Source organism: Hypomesus transpacificus, chromosome 6 (genome assembly GCF_021917145.1).
Source record: "Hypomesus transpacificus isolate Combined female chromosome 6, fHypTra1, whole genome shotgun sequence".
Classification (NCBI taxonomy): Eukaryota; Metazoa; Chordata; class Actinopteri; order Osmeriformes; family Osmeridae; genus Hypomesus; species Hypomesus transpacificus.
In genome coordinates, this window is record NC_061065.1 from 9921321 (window position 1) to 9946665 (window position 25345).

Here is a 25345-nt window from a genome sequence, read left to right on the forward strand (position 1 = left end):
TTATAAAAAGAAGTGTTTGGAGTTAAGACTTATTAACTACATTATGCCGGGCCAAAGTCCAACCGTTTATGAGGAGAGTAGAGGGCAGGTGCCGAGTTGTTTTTCTACAATAGGATTGGACGGTACACACGGTAAGCCTATCATTCATCTGAATAATCGTTTTTGCCTCAGGACACATACCTGGGTAAACTGTATATGACGGTATATGAGCTTGGACTATCCCAGATGTCAAGTAATCTACACAGCAACACAAAGGGGCCTATGGCATAGCCTACACCTATATTCTCCCTCACAGTAGAAGAGCTGTATGGAAACACACTTACTATGTAAAGTTGCAAAAGATCCATCTTTTAATCACATCTTTTAATCACATAATATACAAAAACAAACCATCCACATCATTCACATGAACAAGTAACAGGATTGGCAGAGGTCGATGATCGTTCCTTATCTTTTCTTGAGGACTGCTGACACATGGAATGTGAATACTTTCAGCGCCTAAATTAAAATTTCATCGGACCATGAAGAAGCTGTTCGTATGATATCGTGCCTCTTTGTTGCTCAACCAGATAATAGACCAACCTTTTCCACACTTGTCGACCACCAAACTACAAGTCCATTGGAATTACATAAATAACAAGAACATGAAATGACAAATTGACCTCTACGTACGGGAATAGGCCTACAATAACACTTCCCATGACAGCTCACACACTTTTCAAAAAGAGTAGGAGTTAGTCTTGTAAAGCAGACAGAAAATGCCTGCAAAATGAGTTCAGGTGCTGAGTTAAATTGTCATTGGCACTTTACTTTCGAACTTTCATAAATCTTTTTTGATCATTATTTTTTTAGAATGTGATTGTGTCAAACCCATTATATGATAACAACACAATGGCAATCAAAGAATACATATGTGGCATTGAAGTGATTCTATTACATCACACATAGAGAGAAAAAAACAGTCTGTAATAAGTCCCTGTGGAAAATGACAGTCCTACTTGATAAGAGCTAAAAGAAAACCTTATTTGAGGACACTGGCATCTTGTTCTTTGCTTTTCCATCCATCCATTCATCCATTCATCCAACCACGTGTGCCTGGTTGAAGAGAAAGACTAAAAACACAATAATACTTATACATATACAAGCTTAATACTCTCGTCTTCTCTCTCCTGATCCTAAAGTGAAGCTCACTCAGCTGCAGTGAGAAAACAGCTTGGAACAGTTTCCCTGTGACATGAGGATACACAGAAGCTGAAAAACTGGGAGAAAAAAGGGTATAAGGCAATTTGCATACTTCCATATACAGTACAATACTGGCATTCCAATCTGACACATCCTAGCTGGGCAGGCCATGACACAGTAGGGTCGTGTACTCAGCCTACTTCCACGGTCCATGCTGCTCAGTGTCAGTGCCATTAGACTGAATGAGAGTCCCACTGCTAAAACACTGACAAAGGACAGTTCCTTTGCCATCATTTGGTTCTTCTCCTTTGCCCCATCTCTCTCTCCCTCTCTCTCGTTCTTTATAAGTGGATGTAATACAGTGTTGGCCTCCCTGCCCTGCGCCAGTCTTTGTGGTGCGCAGGCCGGTCTAGCTCATGTGGTCTTGGTCTTCTGGATGTGGTTGCTGTCTGTGGGACCCATGTGACTGAGGACGGGGACCTGATGCAGGCTCTTCTGCTGCTCTTTCAGACGGAGGTGCCTGGGCTTGACTGGAAGGGCCACGGCCAGCAGCACACACCCGATGTGCATGCTGAAGTACCAGGACCTGGGGAAGGAAGGGAGAGGGGGGGACATTCAGAGTCTTGGACCACATAGCAAATTGTTGGCATTGTTCTTGCTTTGCTCTTTTATACAGGTGGGATAAGTACATATTTGTTAAGTGTTTTTTTACAATGTATTTATTTAAGTAATTATTTTTCTTTTTAACTGTACTTAAACAAAAAATCCAAACATTTAAATACCAGGGACTAATTTTATATCTTGTAAATCAAGAGATTTTGTTTCAAAGTCTTATTTAACTCACAACAGGATCCATCTTGAACAGTAACTATAACACAAACAGTAAACAACTGAGAGACAAGTGTGCAAATGTGGTCTCCGTGTCATCACTCACTTGTAGAACTTAATGGATGTCCCCACAGAGAGCAGCACAAAAGGCACCACTGTGTAGCATATGGCTATCTGTGTAGCTGCCCACGTGATGACATCATACACCAGCTTGTGTGATGGCGACCCCAGGAAGTATGGCCTCACGTTGTGTCTCACCTACAAACCAAACAGACAAATCGGAAATTGGAAACAGGTCAATAACAGAACCACCACAGGAGTCGCCGCTGCCTTAAACTCTCGGAACTCTCTTTGAGATCACAGTCCTTCCTGCCTCCCCTTCCCTTTTCCCTTTTCCCTTTCCCAAGTCAAGTTGCTCATCCATAGTGCTGCCATGTCCCACAGTAAGCTAAAGAGTAACTGAGGTGATGGTCCATTAGGCCCCGCCAGGCCCAGGATCCATCCATCTGTCTGGCTTGTTATCTGGCTTGACTACGAGCCACTAATAAACAGGCTTCATTCAGCCTGGGCTCACTCCCAGTGTCTGAGACGGAGAATCTTAACTATGATGGATTCCCTGAAACGGACAGAGGCAAAATAACATCCCCAAAGACACATGAACCACAGATGCTTTGTCTCGTTTCTAATGGGAACGGATGGGAGAGGATTCTCTTGCTATAACACTAACTATAGATTATCCCAGTCACTTACTTAAAAGGAAGTCATTTAGCTGAGTGGTGCAGTGCATCATGTTTAAACTGTTCCCATTTTTAATGCATCCACAGGACATTTCACAGGCAAGGTCAGAGACAAATACTTGTCCAATGGAGATGAAGCTCATGCATGCGTGTGCTTGCGTGTGTGCGTTAACGAGGCTCGGCTCACCGCACGTGCGGCCAGTGTGACCACAATTCCAGTGAGGAAGGTGAGGTAGTATCCTGGGTAGGCCCCGTGCCACATGGCTGACAGGATGAAGGTGGCCGCCGTGGGATTGTACGGGCAGCGCTCATAGCAAACCCTGACGAGAGAAAACACAGTCACCCACAACGGTCCAGTTAAAACTCTTCCAGTACATCCAATCAATGGCAGGAACTTCTCTGAGAAATACCAACACCCTGACAACAGTATGTTTCATAATGTATTTCAGTGCTGTGAGGTTGAGGTGACCATTGACTGGTGGTCCAGATAAGACCACTAGATGGCACCACTTTCACAAAGTGGCAGGACACATCTCCCACTGGTTCCTTAGTTGGGGCGTGTCCACAAGTATATAGGACAGGCCGTGCATTAAATAACAATGGCGTCTAAAATGTAATTAAAAATGGATTTCAATAGCGACTGAGAGCGGTCTGTATGCTAGTGTTGATAAAGTAAATGGCAGGTGATTCAAATATAAACAAAAATTGTGACCATAAAGCTTTCTTCGCCTGCTCACCTTTTAAGCCAGTGAGCTGTCTGTATATTCCAATTGTCAAGAAACACCTTGAAGCTGGTGGCAAACTGAAATATAAAGACAACAAACAACCTCAATATTGTGCCTGTCATTGATCAAGGCAGAATTGAGAGGGGAAATCCATCCAAACGATGAGAGAATAGAACCTCTATGTCGGTGATCCTGAGGTTGGAGATGAGGTCCCAGCGAGGAGAGCCATCTCTGTTGTAGCCGTTGAAGCCGAACCCTGCTGCATTGTTGATGGCGTCCGCTGTGAGAAAGCAGAACACGGGTGAACCACTGGCAGGCCTGTGTAGCGGCGTCATCTCACTTCCTCTCAAATCAATCCGTTACCAACGACGACACTGCTCTCAACAGCACTAATGAATTGAATGAATGATGGTGACATTAATAGCATAATCATTAAAAGGTGATTACGCTGACTATGGAGTCGTTGTATTAGTCAAGGACACTAGGAGTGGGAGCACGTTAATCACTCCCATAGCAACCGGCCCTTTGCAATTCTTCCTCTGGGAACCTGCAGAAGGTGGTGTTGCTAAAGGACAATGAGGCCGACTACACTGTGTTTGGGACAAGCTGAGTCGCACCTCCAGCCTTTCCTTATCACCACACAAACACGGACGCACACAAAGCTGCAGGTATACATTGATTAATTCATGGGTTCTGTGGTCTATTGTATACTGGGTACTCTGGGTATAGGGCCAGCCAAACTAAATACGGTTTTCTCTTTGAAGAGCCTAGCTTGTTTCCTCCGTTCGATACCAGCACTGGCTCAATGAAGCAACACACGTTGCTCGAGGTCAAAATAAATATCTTATGGGAATCCTCGCAAAACAAAAACGCTTCTTTCACGCTACGCCTGAAAAAGAGTGTTTTTCACGGTCAATCGATGGTAATTCAACACAGAGATTATGCTAACATTGCTTCAGCATGGCTTTCTGAGGGTTAACCGTCTGTAGAAGAGAGAGAGAAATAGAGAGAGTGAGCACCCACCCAGTGTCCATACAAAGTAGTACTTGGGCCTGGTGGTCAGCATGGACAGGTACAGATAGACCACTTGAGCGTAGAAGGGTGTGTTGGCGATGAAGTCGTCGTCAATGTTTCGTTCCACGGGGAACACTTTACAGACAGAGAGGAACACCATGAGGGAGAGAAGGCAGGTGGCCAGCTTGCGGACAACTTCCGTCTGGGGAGACAAAAAGCATCACCTCTATTAAAGGCTGTTTAAGGGCTGGCATGAATAACCGTGAGCGGCGGCGGTGCCACATGGGGGCGTCCCTTACGTTGGGAGATGGGTCACTCTGTTTGTGCGTCCCATTGGCCTTCCCATTAGTCTCCTTGTCCCTATGGCGACAGGGAGTGCCCTCGATGAAGGCGATGTAGTCATTGTAGGAGCAGGTGGGGCCTGCCAGGATGCCCATGAAGTTACAGTTGTAGCTGAAGTACTCCAACAAACTGGGCATCCGCCTGAGGGATAGAGTTGCAAAAACAGGACTCAGCACCATGACACCACAGCCATAGTACTACCAACTGTGGCACAGAGAGAGAGGAGAGAGAGGAGAGAGAGAGAGAGAGAGAGAGAGAGAGAGAGAGAGAGAGAGAGAGAGAGAGAGAGAGAGAGGAGAGAGAGAGAGAGAGAGAGAGAGAGAGAGAGAGAGAGAGAGAGGAGAGAGAGAGAGAGAGAGAGAGAGAGAGAGAGAGAGAGAGAGAGAGAGAGAGAGAGAGAGAGAGAGAGAGAGGAGACTGTATAAACACATTGAAAATGGCTACGTTTAAGTCTGTATGTAATGTCAAAAAGTTAGTTTTGGAAACGAAACTAAACTAAATTTGAAATTGACAATATGCCTTTAAAACATACCTTATAGCCAAAAACTTCTGGCCCGGAGTCAGCTGTTCTTCTTTACCGAGCCATGCCTTGTGGAGAAGGTAAGAGAACAGTGTAAACAGGTTTTCCTCACAAGGAACAAAAAGTTCAATGTTTGAACTTCATCCAAAGGCACTGAGGTGCTTTGCTGTGCATGTTTATCAAATTTCTGTTTGCCATATGGTATTTAATGACATTTTGTAATTGTTTTGTCATAAGGTACAAATTAAACAATACAGTACCCCCTATAGCCATTAAAGAAACAATGTACAATTCTCCAGGGCTTTCAAAGAAAACATCATTTTATTACATCAAGCTCAGTTGAGGAGACCACTTCCAGTCCACAGCTTTAGTGTGAGAGTCCTCCCAGTGGCACTTCCATTAGACAAGGGCACTCTGCAGGGCCACACTGATTTATGGGCTCATTAAGATGCTGCAAATTGACTTCCGGAAAGTTCTGCCCGTTGTCTCACAAACACTTACTCCCGTCGTGACGGTCCGTCTTGTGCACTCTCGCTGCAGAGGAGTGGACTGAGGAAGCGGCCCGAATAATTCTGTGTTGTTTATTGCAGCCATTATGCTGATAACAAGATTAGCCGGCTAATCAGCTCACATTACAGTTAATGCTTGGTGGGGAGACAGCCAGCAGCAACACTCTCTTGCCTCCAACTGACTCAAACGACTGAGTAACTTGTACAACAGGACACCGTCCATCTCACAGACATTCACTACCCTACAAAGCCATTGTAAACAATGGAAGTTGCATGATATAGCACTGTAGGCCTTTACATAAATATAAACCAATGGAAAAGTAGACATTCTTTGTTAACAATCTTAATTAATTCAAGGGGTGTGTATTCTTCTGAGTGTTCCCTTGCTGAGTCTGGAACCGTAGGGCAGCCACAAAGACATACACTACCCAAGTTGCACACTCACATATGGAGATAAAAAGAGAGCATAGTTGTCTGTTTGCTAGTTATAGTACAGACTGTCAACTATCAGGATGTGCATTAGGGAGTTGAGTACCGAGTTCTGGGCTAATGTACCAGTTTAAGAAGATAGGAGAGAAAGTGTAAGAGAGAAAGAGAGAGAGGGCGAGAGTGAAAGAGAGAGAGAGAGACAGGAGGCACAGGGGACAAAGAGAGATGAAGACCTGCAGCCAGGAGCCACGTATGACAGGGGTCATCCCTCACTCTCCAGAGCCAGTCGGCCACTCTTATTTCATTCCTCTTATCATCAATCTTCCATTTCTTTAATTAGTTTCAGTGGCCTTTTGCCAGTCAACTCACTATACATACCTGTGCTCCCCATTCTGAGAGAATGAAGACTACAAGGTAACCTTTTTCCATTCCTTTAGGTCTAATTAAAATAAGATTCTACTAAATAATTAGCTTTTCACTTGTTTTCCATATTTTCAGATTTGTGAGAATAAAATGATTAAATGACAATCTCTCCTCTGAAATTGTGTTTCCAGATTGTACTTCTACTTCTGACTGTGCTCCTGGCTCTACTCTCGACTCAGAACCTGTATTATTCCACAACAAATAACAACACAATACTTACCATCGTGGATCTCAAATGCCAGACTGGTGATTTTCTGTGTTATGACCATCATAGGCCTAGAAGAGAAAGAGGAATAGAATGAAAAAGAAAGAGGAATGTGAGGAGGAAATAAGCGTCTATTTCATCAGGTAATAGCAACAACAAAAAATCAGTCCGAAACACTAAACGTTCAATCGCTCAAAAAGAGAGGGAGAAAGGAAGAGAGACCAACAAAACTAGAAATGGAAAAGTCAGAAAGTGGACAAAGAGTGAGAGATATGGGAGAGCGATGAGACAGAAAGGGAGGGATGTGCGAGTGAGCAAACGACAGAAAGAGAGAGAGGAATGTTAAGGAAGAAGACACACGAGAAAGATGAGTGAAGGAGAGAGGAGGAAGAGAGAGAGGCAGTCTTACCCTGTGAAGTCAGCTGAGTACATGCCATAGTCAAACACATACACACGCGTGATCTGGCAGAAACTCAGATACCCCAGAGCCACCACAAGGCAGTATCTAGAGTGGGAGAGAGAGGCACATCATTACTCTCTCTATGCATCAGTTACTCGCTCTATCAGTGCCACTGCAGCATCTTCATTCACACCTTCAGTGAATGTCAAAATGCCACAGTAGAAACAAATACAGGTCATGGTACAGTGCTCACGACCACAACACCAGGGTGATGGCTTTACTGTGTCGTAGTTTAGTATGAATGAAAGAGCTTTGGTGTGACCACTATGCAACAATGCTCGTGCCTGGATCCACAGAGGGAGGGAGGGAGCAGGGATCGTCTCCATGACCATCTGAGCAGGAGTTATTTACGGAGCACTACTGCTTACCCATCATGGTCATTAACGTGAGGGGTGAAAACAACAACAACAGCAAAAAACTATGTCACACACACCTTATGTATCACACACATTATACATATGAGATATGAAATACACACACACAGAGACAATCCTCTTGATAACTCTTTATTTTAGGTTTCCCCGGACTTGGTCAACTGAGTTAATCCAAAAAGCAAGACTCTCTCTGGTCCAGATATTAGTGTCGAGTTCAACAACACATCATCAAGTCAGTGAGACTTTAACGCCATATTTCTCTTGACGAAAGAAAAACAAATAGAGAGACAGAGCGAGGTCTCCATGGAGACAGGGCTATTGAGAGGTTCCATCACAGACGGATGCAGATCAGCTGGAGCCTCTGCCAGCACACACCTGCACATTATGGAGCAGTGCGGGGGCTGCTCGGTCGCTAGCTTAGCATTTGGCACGGCCCTGGTATATATATATATATATATATATATATATATCTTTCTCTCTCCGTCTTTCTTTAACAGGAATGTGACCTCACAGTAGCCACACCATTGCGTCACAAAGTGGAGGGAGAGCTGCATTCTGTGGCCTACAAAGAAGACAATCCTAATTCGTGCAACTGTATAACTCAGCACAGCGCGTGACTGGTCAGAGAAGGCCTGTCGTGTTGGAGCACACTGCTGATGAACGCATGTGGCCACGCTCATTGCACACTTCCAGTTCCATGCGGAGGGTCGGAAGATACCGAGGAGTGCCCACCCAGCCTCAGAAGGCTATTCACCTGACAGACCTGTGTGTGTGAACCTCACTGCCCATGCAACAAAAAACCCTAACCACAAAGACATGTCCCACACACACACACACGTCTGCTCTCCTGGAGGCTGAGGCTATGATCCCTGGAAAGAACCAGAGCAAAAGAGAATCGTATCGTCACACAGCTGGTCCCTGTGACTGTGCATGCTTTTGTTTTAAGTTCAATATTGTGTCAGAGGGTAACTGAGGGCAGAGAAAATAGCCTATTGAAGGGGTGGTGGGGGGACACAAAGGAAACGGTAACATCAATTAAGCAAATGAAATACATTAAGAGTTAAATGAGTCACTGCTTGGCCTCCAGGTGGAGCCTCAGCCTCAAGTAGTTTGCTAACCCCCGCAGAGGTGACACCATCTGGGCTTAGATGACGAGGGACCCATCTGGGGCTGGAGCTGGAGGCTATCAAGCCCAAATGCAGCCTGGAGGTTGACCCAGAGAGACAAATGAGACACAGGAGACACATGCGACCCCCCCCCCCCCCCCCCCCCCCCAAAAAAAAAGGAAAGCAATAATTGGAAGATTTCATTACAATGGAGATAATGATCATGAGGCAGGACAAAGATGGCTGCCAGCAGGCAACAGGATGCAGCCCTCCCTCCTCGCCCCATCCTCATTATCACCGGGTCCAGCTCCCAAGGCTGCGCTCGCCGGCGTACCGCCCAGGCTAAATGCCTGTTTGTTGGGATAGACCAAAACGGAGCTTATCACTTCATTTAGCTCTGAGCCAGCACAGTCAGGAATGTCTCTGTTATGTATTCCAGGTCTTGCTGTAAGCTGCCCGCAGTTAGCATGGCGCCACTCCGCACAGATAATGACCAAGTAGGGCCCAGTCGGCCCACGCTCCTGCAGCCTTCCACGCAAAGAAAAACTCATGATTAATCACACTTTTAGTGGTCCAATTACTTTATTACATTCCGGAGGAAAGAGAGGCAATTTGTTCGGATGACCTCGCAGCTTACGGAGGGGATATAAATATGAGAAATAAAGCATGCTGCCGCCTGGGGGTCTCCAGGAGTGATTTCTGAGAGGAGGTGGAGGGGAAATGGAGTTCTGTGATTGCCGGTATAAGAAAGGAAACATGGAAGTGATGGTTTCCCAGCTCTCCCCATACCTCTACCTCTCTCCCCCCCTCCTTCTCCTCTTCCCCCTTGACTCTCTTCCAGCAGCCTTGAGGGAGCTCATGGAGGCAGGCCAGAGGCTGGGGGCCTGAGGCCTGAGGGCGATTGGGCTGCTCTTTATGCCTGCGCTGAGTTATAGCTTCCCTCTGGGGAGTTTTAACAGTATTGGTCGGGCAGCAGTGGCTGGAGGTGGTCCAGCATGACAGCATCAGCAGCAGGTCTCCACATCACTCAGAGCAGGCAAACCTGCATCCACCTCCTCATACTCCCTCATCCATGATCACCTATGCACCCCACCCCACACACACACACACTTACTTGTGCATATGTTCCACTCCAGTCAGGATCATAATACCGTAAGTTAGTCCACTCTGGACCAGGAAATGCAGGGCATACCTGCAAGACAGGAGAGACGGCAGGTGGGTTTAATTAGTACCAGAAATCTGCATTTGACCTTCAACGATCAACCTTGAGCAGAGATGGACAGAGGTCTCCCTCTCTGTACTGACTCACAGATCTCTTCTGTGTTCATTTCCTCACCGTTAATGTTCCTGGTCTTTACAGTACATGTGTGTGTGTTTGTGGCTTGTGTGAACAGTTTGGCTTTCATAAAAATGGAACCCAAACACATCTTGATTGATAACACCCAAACACTACACCATACCTTGGCAGACAACAACCAACCAGTCTGTTGATGTGTCTGCTGGGGTTTCATTGGGTCTTACAGAGGCAGCTAACGGCTGTGGTCTCTGTCATTGGAACGGGCTCAAGCCATCGAACTGTTTGTCTTTTTAAGCAAATCTGTTAATGAGCTAAATCTTTTTAGTGCTGATAAACATTGATTTAGCCCTGGGAGAAGACAGACTGCTATACCAGCCCCATGATACAATACATCTATCAGCTTACAAATATCACAAATATTGGCATGTGCTCCCTTGATACCACTGAATCTAGTTGGGGGGATCACTTTGCATTTTCCTATTATTAAATGTATTCCAAAATAATGTCAAAAACGTTCCAGGGGGCTTGCCTGCACATGTGTGTGTGTGTGTGTGTGTACGTGCGTTTGTCCTTCCAAGCCTCTTTCAGAGGGGGACATATGAGGTGGAGTATGTTGACCCAAGGGAGGCCGTCTAAACAGAAGAGTACGTGTCCTCAGGCTGCCTGCCTCCATCAACAGGCCCGCTCAACACAGCAGCAGGGACTCCCAAAGACACAACTACTGAATGTCCTTTGTCACCAGGCCAAAGATAGTATCAAAGCACACACTCTCACACACACACACACACACACACACACAGAAAACTAAAACAAAGCAAAGCAAAGCGGCTGTGTGGTCGTAGCTGTTGTAACAACATCCAGGTCTAAGGTTTCACACTACGAATCTCTAATGCTCTGAAACAACCGTCGGGACAGAAAATGACACAGTCAGAGAAACGCCACGGTGGGATCAGTTTCCTGCTGATCGACCCGTTGGGCCCTGAGCTCCGCTGTGGCGCTGGGACGAGACTCACCAGCCGAAGCAGAACAGGGCAAAGTAGAAGCCAAGTAACGTGGCCACCACATGCCGGACGAACGGGCTGGTCTTGCTGGGGTGGAGATAGAGGCGGAACCAGAAGGCTGTGAGCAGGGCAAAGAGCTGGCACACCACAAAGTTCACCTGGGACGAGAGAATGAGGGAGAAAAGGGGGATGAGAGGGGGAGGAAGAGAGGGGGAGGGAAAAGGCACAGAAGGGAGAGCGAAAAAGAGGATGAAGAGCAACAGGAAAGAACGAAAACAAAATGCTGTTATTCAACACAGTTGGAAGGAAACTGAAATTCCAGACATCCCCATTTGAGCCTAGTGGGACAGTCTCCTCTGCATCATGAACGCTCGAGCTGAGCGTTCAGGATTTTCTTTGATGTCACGGGCGAGATCACATGATGTAAAAGGGAAGAGGATACGATGACTGAGAAACAACCAGCTGCTCAGCAGCTCCCATACAAAGTATAGATATTGAGACAGAAAGAGAGAGCCAGACATGTTGCTGTCAGTCATACAGCACTATATCTCCATGCACTCCTTGTGAGGAGCAATGAGGGGAGCTAAAGGACAGGAAGCAGGACGAGATGGGATTCAACGCCAGGGACCAGACAGCGCTCTAATACCCAGAATACCCCGTGACCCAGATAGACCAGCAGGCCTCCAGCGTATGCCAAAACACTGGGGCTAATCAGGGGCCCTGAAGGCCACAGTAACGCACATCTTGAGACCAGGCTGAGGGGCCTCTTTTAGACACACACACACACACACAACACAGATCCACAGCACAGGAACAGACATACTTTCGAACACAAACACGTACAGGCAAACATACAGACTTGTACAGTCTGCGTGTATGACTTGTTTTGAACAATGATGACAAATACACACTGTTGGGGCCCTAACCAACCCTAACCCTAACCCAAACCCCCCCTTCTCTCTCTCTCTGGTCAAAGATCAATCGTTCTGGGAAGAGGTCCAACATGAGGTCAGAAGCCCCACCTCCTGTCCAGGCTCATCATGCCCCCCCCCCCCCCCCCCGACTTCCAGTATCCCTCATGGGCAGCTTGTCCACCCACCAAGCCCTGGGGAATGCCACACAAAGGAGCTGAAGGTTCTGAAAGGACACCAAATGCATCTGTCAAACTGCACTTCTCCTAAATGGCTTAAGCTAGGAAGGCATTATTGGAGACTGTTGGCAGTCTGTTGCCAGGTGGATGGGTCAACTGCCTCGCTGAATGTGGACTGGCCCTGGTATCCCAGCTGAATGTGGACTGGCCCTGGTATCCCAGCTGAATGTGGACTGGCCCTGGTATCCCAGCTGAATATGGACTGGCCCTGGTATCCCAGCTGAATGTGGACTGGCCCTGGTATCCCAGCTGAATGTGGACTGGCCCTGGTATCCCAGCTGAATGTGGACTGGCCCTGGTATCCCAGCTGAATGTGGACTAGCCCTGGTATCCCAGCTGAATGTGGACTAGCCCTGGTATCCCAGCTGAATGTGGACTAGCCCTGGTATCTCCCACAAGTCATTACTCCTGAAGACGTACAGTTGGCCAGCTGTTATTTAATTCCTAACACCAGAGACGCAGAGCCCAAATCAGAGCTAGGCTACTAGTCTGGAAAGCCCAGCAGCAGATGGACAGGTCCTCGGGTTGAAATCATCGTCACACACTATATATTCCATCAACATCACGCAACACAAAAATCATTTAAAGAAAAAAAAATCATACCTCGTAAATGGGGTTTAGTCAACCAATAAACTTTTGAGCAAGGCTCATGCTTGGCTTCACAAATCAGGGCATTATTCTAGTTCTGTTCCAGCCTCCGAGTCTGTTGCTGCCTCTCTCTGTCTTTACAGTCCTCGCTGCCTCACCCACAGTCCTCTCCACCTCAGTTGTTTGTTACCACAGTAACTGTGTGATCGGAGGGTGTGGAGGTGCCGTTCAGGCGGATGGGGAGATACGCCTCACCAGTCTGACGTGAGAGGATCTGGGCCATGGCACGGGGCTGACGTGAGAGGATCTGGGCCATGGCACGGGGCTGACGTGAGAGGATCTGGGCCATGGAAATACCACAAAACCATCACTCAAGTACACTCACTGTGCTTTCACAGAATGCCTTCACAAATCCCCCTCACCTCCACTGAGATGTAAGAGGGAGACGTGGCTTGAAATCTATTGTTCTAAATCCTTTACGTACTACTGTCCAAAACATGCAGTATTAATAATTTATTTGCACAGTGTCTCTAAACAGACCTTATGTGAATATTATTCTAAAAATACATAAATCACGGCCAAAAAGACAAACTAACTACCCATGGCATATAAAAAAATCTACATTTCCAGCACAAATACGCTACAACAAGTTGCTATTAACTTTCTATTTTTGAATAGGCCTACAGTAAACTAGTTTGGTTCTACGTAAATACACACCCAGTGCCAAGCAACAGACAAGGTTTGGAGCTAAAATAAAAACACAAACAACTATTTATAACTAAGACAGAGACTGAGAGAGTGGCACTTTTACAGGCCACCCTCCATTAGACAGATTACTCCAGAGGAGAGGGCCAGAGAGTGACGTTAAACTCAGCCTCCTCAGAGAAAGAGAGACAGAGAGAGAGACAGAGAGAGAGACTGGACAACAGGGAGAGAGACACAGCATCTATGCATAATCCATTTCAGAGCATGTCTGACAAGCCCCCTCGCTCAGCTTACTTACTCAAATTACTTCATTTACGTTAAAGTCTTCATGTGATCATTTACTCGTTATGACATTTGATGTGAATTGGTATTTTCTTAATTACATAGCTGCTTTACAGAGCTTTACGCTAGATATGTCTGTATGTTGACAAAGCGTTGTCTAACATGCAATGTGCCAACAATTGTGTAAAACTAGCTCCATGTTAAGGTCACATTCAGAGTTCTGGCAGTCGGTATACTGAAGCTTGTGTGTAATGTCTAGAAGATGTAAAGCACACATTACATTACAGAGTACATATTAACAAAAAAAATATATATATTGTATATTGGTTATCTTCAATAGCGGTATCGCGACACCACTACTCAACACACTATATGTCACCATGCTTCATCACAACATGGAGAACCACTGACTATCAGACTCTCCATTTCCGTCTCACTTCTCCGACTCCAACCGTGATCTAGATCCACCTAGTCCTCACACTGATCCCTCTTCCACACACCCGGCCAGGAAAGGTGCACCAGATGTTCTTCTGGCACTACGCAGTCAAGACAGAAACACCTTCCTGTCCAGCTGTCTGGAGTTAGTGCCTAATCCATACGGACATTTACAAAAGTAACTGAATACCTCATTATGTCCAAACAGTTCTCAGTACGATCACAGGCATGACTGAACCCAGTCACAATGCAAGCCTGTTTCTTTCGAGCTGTTTTTCTGAAAAGGTGCCAAGTAGGCGACACCCCAGACGAGGCATCCCAGAGGGACAGGTGACACACCAGACCATGTGTGGGCCCTCTGCTGTCTGGACAGTGTGTAACCCAAGCCCCCCACCGAGACACAGCCTCCGTGAAAGCACTCTGTTTAACACTAGGCTCAGGGAAGCGTTACATAACCACTCACACATGCACAACTCCCTACATCTCAGTACCACAGACAACATTCTTCCCAACACATGCCCAGACTGGCCTGCAGTTAGGACCTCAGACCAGAGCGCACTACTCTGAGGAGCATGCTAGTCGCTAGCCAGCTAGCACGAATGAATTTGAATGAAACACAACACGTTGACGTGGAACTGGGAGAACTGTCCGTCAATATGCTGACAGGATGTTTTTAAGGCGGTCTCCGATGTACACCTTTTTGTCTTTACGCCGCCATTTTGGGAAGGGAAGAGGTGTGTCACAAGAGACCTACAAACAGGGCCAGGTGATTGTCCGGGTAAGAAGTCACCATATTCAATCGACCCGTTGATTCTCCAGGCGTTTTTTATGTAAGCAGCCATCTGCTGGCAAGCTGTGCACTTAGATGGAGCAGCACACCAAGTCTGCAGTAACAAGCCCAGGCTGTAGGACGGACAGCCTACCACACTAGACACACACAGGGCAGGTGGAACTGATGACGGAGGACAGAGACGCACACGTACACACATTATGTTGATGTTCCTGTTTGTGGATTTCTTCTCTTCCATTCTTAACCGTTTTATCAATAAACAATAAACTTTGTTTCCTTTCCTTGGTGGCCATCTTGAACTTGTTACAGTAAAGCGCGAAGTGAAGGCAGTGTTTAGCCAGACATCGAGAGTGAATAAGGAGCCATAAACAACATTCCCCTTTATACGTCATCCTCTTGCATAGCTGGCAAGGAGGATCCAAATGGCGTCCATTTTCTGAAGCCCTGCTAGGCCCTCCGACAGCAGGGAGAGAGCGTTTGAAGCCTTATCTTCTAGATTCTGTTTGGACAGCTTGTGTTTAGGACAGCACAGGCATACAACATGACCAAGCTAAAAGCTACCGTGTGATGAAGGGGCTGAGCAGAGACAATAGCATGCTGTGCACTTTACTGTGGGAACACCTGCGATTCAGTAAACACAAGTCTCCTGTCCTTTGTTAGACCTGCTGTGTGGGGGTAGCAGTTGTAGACATAACCGGCTAGGTTCTTAAAAGCTACAAGGATGCATAACAAGCCAAGCCTTTGACCACACAGTTTGTTCACACAAATAAACAACAACACCACTAATCCTACACTCAACCATACATTTCACATTCATTATCAAAGTGTCACGACGCTTTGCGGCTTAAGAGCATTTCTCAGACCATATTAGATGAAGCCCTGTTCTACAACACTACCTCACAAACACTGGCTTCACACACACACCTTCTAGAAAAGAACTATGAAAAAAGGATCTCATTTATTTGAAATGAGCATTAAAGACCAGCCAATTCACATCACGGCCATGTCAGTTGAACTCTGCCATCATTTCCTCTGCGTGTTTGATGTTGGCGATGCTGTTCCCCTCCCACTCGAGGTTAAACAGTGGTCATTTGGCTTAAACTGGAAGATTAATGTAGGGTGTGAAGACAGAATGACCTTGCAGCTGATAATTCACAGTCTATTGCATAAGCAAATCAGGAGGCAGCACAAATAAAAAGTTATATAAAAGGCATACAGACTTTCTAATACCATATATTTATCCAGATGCCAAACAGCCATTGAACTGCAGACAACGCCAGCAAGGGCATGGATGTTTTATGCCCCATTCATTTGTTTTTGCAATTAAATGCTTCAGCTTTCAAAATTCTAATCAAAGTGATCAATTGTTGTTCCCTGACCACTGAACACAGCTCAGCCTGAATACCAAGTGGGTCGTGGAGGCTCTGACTCCTTAGGGAAGGCCTTGGCCTGGTCTCTGCAGAGCTGTGGGGCTGTCCTGTCCTGGCCTGTCCTGGCCTGTCCTGGCCTGTCATGGCCTGTCCTGTCTTAGCCTGTCCTGTCCTGCCCATCCTGGCTGCCTGACAGCCTGGTCGATCCCTAGAAGCCTTTGGAGGTTTGCAGCTCTAAATACTGGGCCTTGGCTATGCTGCTGGGAGGACAGTTGACAGCGGCATTGTTTGACTAGCCTGATTGCTCTCCCGTCTTTGTTGAATTCTCTCTCTTTTCTCGTTCTGTGGTTGGATGTGTGTACCAGGACATCAATCAAGACTCCTCTGAGGCTTTTCAGTCCTCAGGTCTGAGAGATGATACAAGCAGGAGGTGGAGAGGAGAAATACATTTCCCTTTTCATTTATTTTAGGAGGCTATTCAAGCAGCCTTTCTCGCTGTGTTTCTGACTTCGGAGCCAGGCCAACTCTCGACCGTTTGCACGTTTTCGAATGCACAGTCAGAGGGCAGAGTATAACTGCAAGTTATGAGGGGATGAACAGGCCTACTCAAACCTAACCCTTACCCTGAACGAATCGACCCCTCATTAATATGTCATCCTGTCCACTGCTGAGGAGCACCCTGCCTCCTCGTGCTCCTGTCCCGTGCACCACGTCCAGACACTCAAGCTCAAAGTCCTCTTTAATTCATGCACTGTGATCTTGCTTGTTCCTGACGAGTGGAAGAGCTAGGTAGGCTAGGCTAACAGCCCTGCGAATGCCGGCAGTGTCATGTGAAAGGAACCAGAGATGGGGTTTTTTTTTTTCCAGTGCCAGCTGAACTCTGCTGGTTCGGATATACAATACATGCAACACTGGGTTGAGCCTAAGTCTATCTGAGGACGCACTGGATGTGTGGGGGAATGTGCCAGCCTGTAGCCGCTGAGAGAGAACAGATTAATCAGATTTTCTGCTTGAGAGACCAAGGGGGCAGCTGTCTTTGAAGAGACTGTGAAAGAGAGGGCAGGAGAGAGAAAGAGAGGTACTGGACTGGAATCTTATTGATGGATGTTAAACACGTACCTTACAGCCAGCGACAAGGACATTCTGTGTGTGGAATGGTCAAGCTGAGAAAACAACTACATGGTTGGGAACCAAAACTAAGCCGTTTCGACTTCCTGTTACCTGTACCAACGCGAGGAGTGTGAAATATACATTTGAATTGTTTGCAATACACTACAGCATGGGTGTAAAATAAAGGGCTTCTGAAAGATGCCCATACAAGAGCCTTCCTACATGTCAGCACCAAATGTGCAAAAAGGAACATACACAATATTATACAGATGGTGGGGAAAAGATGAGGCAGCACTGGGAGATGACAGAATGGGGAGAGCCATACATCACCAGCCTACTGCCTCACTTCCTCCCCCACCCTACCTCTCCCCCCCCCCACCCTGAGTTCCTCTTCAGCACACCCCCTCTCTCTGGTGTCCTCTTACAGGGGTTCCAAACAGGAAATGGTCATGGTGGGGGGTGGGTGGGGGTGACTAGTACATTGATGTGATTGTCCTATGACATTCACATCCATCCCCATGTCTTTGCATGTCAGAGGACTTCATTGAGTAGTTCTCCATGGTCACTGGGGAGAGAACTCTGACCATAGACTGAAGTGTGACCAGAAAGCAAAGGGATGGAATGAGAGGAAATAAGGCCAAAACACAGATTCTCTTCAAGTGAGGAAGTAGCTCAAGGCTCACTGGCCCCCATACTGCTAGGGAACCTTGAGAAGCTTGTTGCTAGGAGACAGCCTGCCTTCTCAAAGCAGAGGTTGAGGGTTGAACGGCAGCCATGTTTTAACAATCTTTACTCATCACTGTGGCTGCAGCGTGCTAACACTAGTAGTCTATTCAACGGATGGCAAGTCCATTTCTCCACCAACTATAGACATGTGTGGCCTTCAACTGCAGATGATCTATAATAACTTCTCTTTACTCCAACAAAAACCCTTGTCATCTCACAATAAAATAAAATGGCTGAATGAAAGTAATATCCATTTATGAGGAAAAACCTGTTTGAAGTAGTAGTATTAGTATTGGTGTATTTGTCATTCAACCATGTAAAGTTAGCACAGTACAGTGAATCTGATTGAATTCTGATAGTGACCAATGGCACAGACTATAAATGTTCACAGGTAAAATATGAGAACCGCAAATCAGTTTTAATACATTTGTGACAATTTATGCCAGAGGGAGAGCAACAGAGAAAATAGTGAGCCTCAAAAGCCCACATCAAATCAAAGAGGGGCTTAGCTGTCTTTGCCTCTGTTCCATCCCTAACAACCTCCCTATCCAGGAGCCCTGATGTGAAAACACACACTGACACACAAATACACACCAAGTGTGGGCATACACACTCACACACCTTTGCCATTACACACCCCAACACATAAGGTCACAGTTTCAGTTCGGCAACTGATTACACCGCATTCTTTCCATTTCCTGTTTTTACAGACTCCATTTCCAAGACCCGCTCCCCCTCCTCCTCCTCCCCCTTCTCCTCCTCCTGCTGCTCCCCCGGGCAGGCAGAGTCCTTCATTAGAAAGAGCTTGTCTGTACCCAGGTCTGCAGGAGGGTCAACTGAAGGAGCAGAGACAGCACAGGTCACATCAGACTAATGCAGGCTGAATGTTAGTTGACCAGCCAGGGTGGATCCAGCAAGCCATTCTTAACCCATTAATCCCCAGCTTGCCTGGAAAAACATCTGCTCTCCTTGTGCCAACAGAATTACCCAGCAGCAGCACAACAGTTGCACTCAAATGATTAAATCTGCTCATGAACACTAAGTGCTCTCTTAGTGAAATACATTAGACACTCCATTATTTATCTGGGGGGGGTAAGGGCCATCCTGGGCACGTAGACACTCATCATATAGTAACATCCTGTAGCTGCAAACATTTACCCACTTACCTAGAGTAATAGCATGTTAAAGCTGTGGCAGTTTGATTAGGAGCAATTCGGATGAGAGGGTGACATTAGAGTTGGGTCATCAAGATTGACAGATATCGGTACCTCCGCTGTGCCAGTCTCCTAACCCCATCCTCCAAACTGGCATAGCGTTTGAGATAGATACTGGTTATCTACTGGTTAGGCATTTGTCTAACTTCACGTCAACCACCTGTTTATGTAAAACTTTCTTTAACCAATACATATCTCAAATGAATATTCCAAACAATAAAATGAGAACAGGAGACAAGAGGGTTGTCAGGAGAAGGAAACTTTGTCCAGACAGCCGTGCTATTAGGGACCCACCCAGTGGATGAGGTGACAGAGACTGGACGATAACAAGAATGAATCATTTCTGAAGGACGTTCTCTGTTCATAAACCCTGAAGGTGGGGTCACATGGCCATGGCCTCCTGAGGACGCTGCGCTGAGAAGACATGCAAGAGATCATCCCACTGCCAGCAATCCAACCATCAAACTGAAGAACAACAGGGATTCTCTGTAGTGAGACTCAATGTTATACACACCACGTTGACCCTAAAATGCATGAAAGATCAGCAATCGATATGGAATTGAAGAGGATACTGTATTTAGTTGTGTGTTGTTAGTCATTAAATTGTTTTCATATAGCAAGCAGACGCTTATCTAGGCTATATCAATGTACAATTATTGCAAAGTAAATTCAACAGACTAGAAGTGCACAGTTCTAACTGTATTACAGTGGGCATTGCCAGGAAAGTCTTAATTTGACAATACACAGTACAGCAACATCATCTCAAATACAATGTTATAATGTTGCAACATGGTTACCAAAGGGCTCTAAAGACCAAGACTTTGAGATGACTCAGAAACAGGAACTAACGGGAAATACCCATCATGTTCCTAAACTATTACTGGCCTTCCTCCAGAAAAGAACAGCCCAAATACGGAAGGACAGAAGCATTTCTGATAAAACACTACAGTTTAATCTAGACCAGCATACACCTCACACACCACTGAAAGAGAGATGACTTGAACCAAACCTAATGCAAAGTCAACTTAATCACCTGCTGTTCGTATTCACTGTCTATATTCTGGTACTATGAGTATTGTAAATCACCATTAGCCACGGGGAAAGATGCTGCCTGCAAGATCTCGTTTTCTCTCTACTGCTGGGTGAAAAATGCTGAGTAATGAGGTCAATGGCTGTCTCTAAAACACTCTCTACATCATAGAGACTCTCAACCCCAAGAGGTTTGTTAAATTAATTATCCCCACCACATAAAAGACTTCTCATAGCAGAAGCATACTGTGCTCCAGCACCCCATGATTTAGTTTCCTTTTTCTAATAGTTTCAAGATTCCCTGGTACAAGGATGTTCTAATGTAAAAGGAAGATGTTTACATTTCAGATGAACCTACATGTCAGTCATGGTCCTTCTTCTGGATTGTGTAGACTCATCATCAATCAGCAACTTAGCTGTTTTCTCACTTAGTATTCTTCCCTCTCAAACTCTTTAATAATACCCCAAAAGGATCATGGTCTTTGTAGTCATTAAGCCAGGGATGCATGACACAGCTCTCTCTGGGGGAGATGTCCCTCTGAGGAACTAAGCCCAACCCCCCATTCTAGCAAATCCAATGGACACACCATCTGTCTACAATACTGTTAGAGAACTACAAGTCTCATGAGCACATAACTTCAACAAAACATCAGGAACAAATTAGCTGACTGAGGTATTGAGAAAGTCATACAGCATACAACAAAGAATTATGTTTTATTGGGAAAGAGATTGGAATGTGAGGGCAAGTAAGAGCAGTCTTCCACAAATGCATTGTCAGCGTCATTAACTACGTGTTTGGGCCTTTGGTTGGTTGGTTACAACTATGTTGTTAAGTAAAGGTCACTCACTGCGCCCGGTGACTCTAGCCAAATTCTTCACGTGTACATTCCTTCTTATAGAGCTGTTGGGTCGATGTCTCACAAGTACTGGATAGCAAGCCAAAAGCTAAAGCTAGCAATTCCACCATCTTAAAACCTATAGTAGGGATGTAGAAAAAGAGACTGCGCAATAGTGTAGTTCTTTCCATGGAAACAGAGCTTTCAAACCACAGCTCTGTGTGCCAAACGCAAGCTGAAACAAAAAGAGATATGCCTGCAGTATCCTCATTCCATTACTGCAGGACCACTGACAGGCACCAATACAGCCTGTGTGTGTAGGAGTCTCCCAGTCAACAATGATCCCACATCAGTGTGTGGTGAGAGCACACAGTACCATGAGGCCAGCAGGCCTCATCTGAGATAGCGGTGGGGGTCAGGGAGGGCAGGGGGTCTGAGAGGACACAGACAGACACCCAGATAGACAGACACACAGACAAACAGACAGACAGACAAACAGACAGACAGACAGACAGACAGACAGACAGACAGACAGACAGACAGACAGACAGACAGACAGACAGACAGACAGACAGACACAGACACACAGACACACAGACACACATACAGACATACAGACATACAGACATACAGACATACAGACAGAGTCACACAGACAGACAGACAGACAGACAGACAGACAGACAGACAGACAGACAGACAGACAGACAGACAGACAGACAGACGGACAAACAGGCAGACAGACAGAAAACTGTGTGTTTTTACGACTGGCAGGCAGAAGCGGTATTACGACTTTAACATTACAGGACTCCTCTTCCCCCGGCTCCAGGTTTGCACAGTAAGAGTTACAACTTAAGCCGCAGATACCCTGCTTCCCTCGGACATTAAATCAGCTCAGGTGACAGTGTGTGGCCTGGCTGAATTGAAGGAAGCAGACAGGCAGTCTGAACTCATTCTAACTTAGACCACCTCTTGGCTGCAGACAGGACCGATTCTTCACTCAGAGAGTCATTTTTGATTTGTTATTTTTCCTGTCGTGGTTGGTTTCCACATTAACATCCCTCCTGCATGTTGATGATCCCTTATAAATGGAGCATGTTACAGAGGTGGGATAGGAAAACACGGTTTATCACTGGATCCCCATACATGACAACACATTTCTCACATTGCTGTGGAATTTCTCTGGCAAATATCACACTACGCCCCACCTCTCTCCAACCAAAGATGGGACAGATTGAGTCACTCACCACTGAAATATGAAGCTATGTCATACAAGGAACATAGCAATGCTAGGCCAGTGGGTGTTTAGGAAAACAGGGATTTCGAAAGTCAAGACTGGTACTAACAGTGTTCAACCGACACCACACTAAAGCAAGGCATGTACTGAATGACATCACACTTGCCACGAGGGGGCTGAGGGGATTGATAAGGCCTGTGAGAGCATCGGACAAACTTGCTACCCTTGATGAAGACACAAGAACAAAGACCTTACGTAAAGGGATGCCTGGGTTATGTAACATAACAAAGTTATGTCGATGAGGACGAAGTAATGAGAAGGGAAGCTTGACAGGTCCATAGGGAGAACCCATCAGCCAGGCCTCCTTGTTGTGATTTACACTTAAACCAGTGAGCCATAGCTCAGCATGCCCAGCTGAGCTTGTGTGCTATGGGAGACAAGCCACTCAGAATACAGTTGGCTTGAAACATGGCCGCTAGTTGAAATCTAGAGAGGTGGCCCAAACATAGCTGAGGGAGGTAACTGACCAAACAGAAGACAAAAAGGCCAAGAAACAATTTGTCACTAGGGAAGTAATTATTGTGAGAGGAGATTGCAGGGCTTGAAGGCAAGCATGTAAAACTGATACTGGATGGGTAGGCTACTGCAGAGACCATCACTTGAACTATTGGAAGAGTCCTGCTGACAACTTAATTTCCACAAACATACACCCGATTCCTGTCCACATGTTGAGGTGTAAAGTGAAAGAGCCTCTCAGGCAACCAGGGTGTTGATGTTTTCTTCATTAATACTGCATGTGTTGTAAAGGGAGCATTTAATGCTAGCTAAAGCTGCAAGGTCTAGGTTGGGAGAGGGAGAAAAGGGTAAACGGAGGACATGTATAATCTCTATTTACTTTCCTCTCCCTAAGTATTTGCAGTCATCTTTAAATAACAGACAAGTGGGTCTGACTTAATTATCAACTGTGCTGTGAGTAGACTGTTTAGTAGTGAAACTGAGAAACACATTACATCACATCCGCTTCTTGAAACGGAAAATGTTGTATTCAAGCCAAAAGGAGAAGTCTGCTGAGTTTACAGATGGCTAGCAAAAATAAACAAGTTAATTATGAAATACAGACTTCCAGGCAGACAAACTGGTCAGACATTAGCCTCCATGCTTAAATGTAGGAAGAACGCTCTAAGACCTGAAGATGCCGGCCAGATTTGATGAGAGATAGCCTACTTAACGAAAGGGCCCCAGTTCCTCACCTAGTTAATCACAGCGCTTCAGTCAAGATTGCTGGGGGGTTTATGTGTTACAAGTACCGTAACATTTGTGACAGAAAAAAAAACGGACAAGCGCATGCCCTCAGTTGGCTATAGGAACGTTCCAAAATAACCCAGAACAAACCATGTTTGATCTTTAGGGCATCGTCTACAGATAGATTTATGGGCACCTCATGTAAAGTTCCATGGTCTGATTATGTTACTCACCTCTGATGGACAATAAACACATTACATTTTCTCCAGTTTGTGCTGCCAGACCCTTTGTTGGACAATATACATTATGTGGATGCATGTTCAGACAGAGCCTAGGGTTTCTCTTCTAAACCATTGAGAAAAAGGGAAAGGATTTATATTCTACGTAAAATATTTTGTTCCGCGCATGCTATAGCCTAGTGACTAGTCAACGTTGCATTGAATGACTGAGCAGTTGTCCACACTGAACCGTTAACAAGGAGGTTTGTAGAAATGCTGTAGCACATTTTGTTCAAATAAGCGACATAATTGGGGCTGGCGAAAATCCATGCTGATGTAATATTTCATTCAAATGAGCCATTCAGTCGCTTCCGTTGATTTCCTTTCATTGAAATTTCTTACAAAGCAGTTGTTGCTGTTTGTGAGAAACAAGAACACCCGGTTGAATTGATGTTATATCAATTCAGTTATTCCTTTGGCGAAAAAAAAATACACATAGCCTACAATCTCCGTTGTTTAACAGTGAGGAATCAGACCAATGTTGGTCTTCCTGGTGCGATTTTTGAAAATGCGACGAAATGCTAACCTACAAATAAAACCGTGTATTGTTATACAATATATAATTACCTGGTCCAGAGGGAGATTGATGATTTCACTAATGGGTTGCAGCAAACTGGACCCTGTACATGCCGGGGATATTGTTTCAGTAGCCATGATTCTGTCGGCGTTGAGAGAGTCCTGTGCTCTCCTTCCCCTCTGACAGTGGGTCCCCGATTCGCCCCGAATCTATCCACATCCACCGCTGTAGCCGCTGTTTGCTGCTGGCCACTACTGGCAGCCGGTTGCGCTACAGCACCGCCTAGCTAGGCGCAAAATATCCTGATAAACCCTCATTTGGGCAAGGAGTGCGACACATCCCCGCTTCAGTTAGTGCTTTTAAGGTAGTAAACAAGGCCTACAACATTTAAGATGAAAACGTGTTGGTAGCCTACAACTGCCACAAAATGTCAAGAGGAAATCAGTTATTCCTTGAAAAAAAATATTTGTTAAGTCTTTCTTCCATGGTCTTCTTAATAAAAAGAATGAACAATAGAAACTGTATGAGTTGGTGTTACATAAAAAACAAGCGCAAGCGTCCCTGCGCATGAGCTCCAATCCAATCGCCCAAACTGAGTGATACAGGCGCTCTGTAATCACTGCTTTGGTTTCCAGTGCTGTAGGTGGCAGCAAAGAAATATTGATCTCTAGTTAAGCTACACGT

At 45.7% G+C, this 25345-nt stretch overlaps 1 protein-coding gene across 1 annotated transcript; it reads right to left on the bottom strand.

The window, feature by feature from the left end:
- Positions 1-327: 327 nt before the first annotated feature.
- mboat2b (membrane bound O-acyltransferase domain containing 2b) lies at positions 328-25293 on the bottom strand. The gene is given in 14 exon segments (XM_047021379.1): positions 328-1768; positions 2117-2268; positions 2935-3067; positions 3485-3549; positions 3649-3752; positions 4496-4688; positions 4786-4969; positions 5361-5404; positions 5406-5416; positions 6930-6985; positions 7324-7419; positions 9969-10046; positions 11165-11310; positions 24712-25293. Coding segments are annotated over 14 exon segments (1521 nt in total). The 5' UTR covers positions 24799-25293; the 3' UTR covers positions 328-1596.
- Positions 25294-25345: the final 52 nt, after the last annotated feature.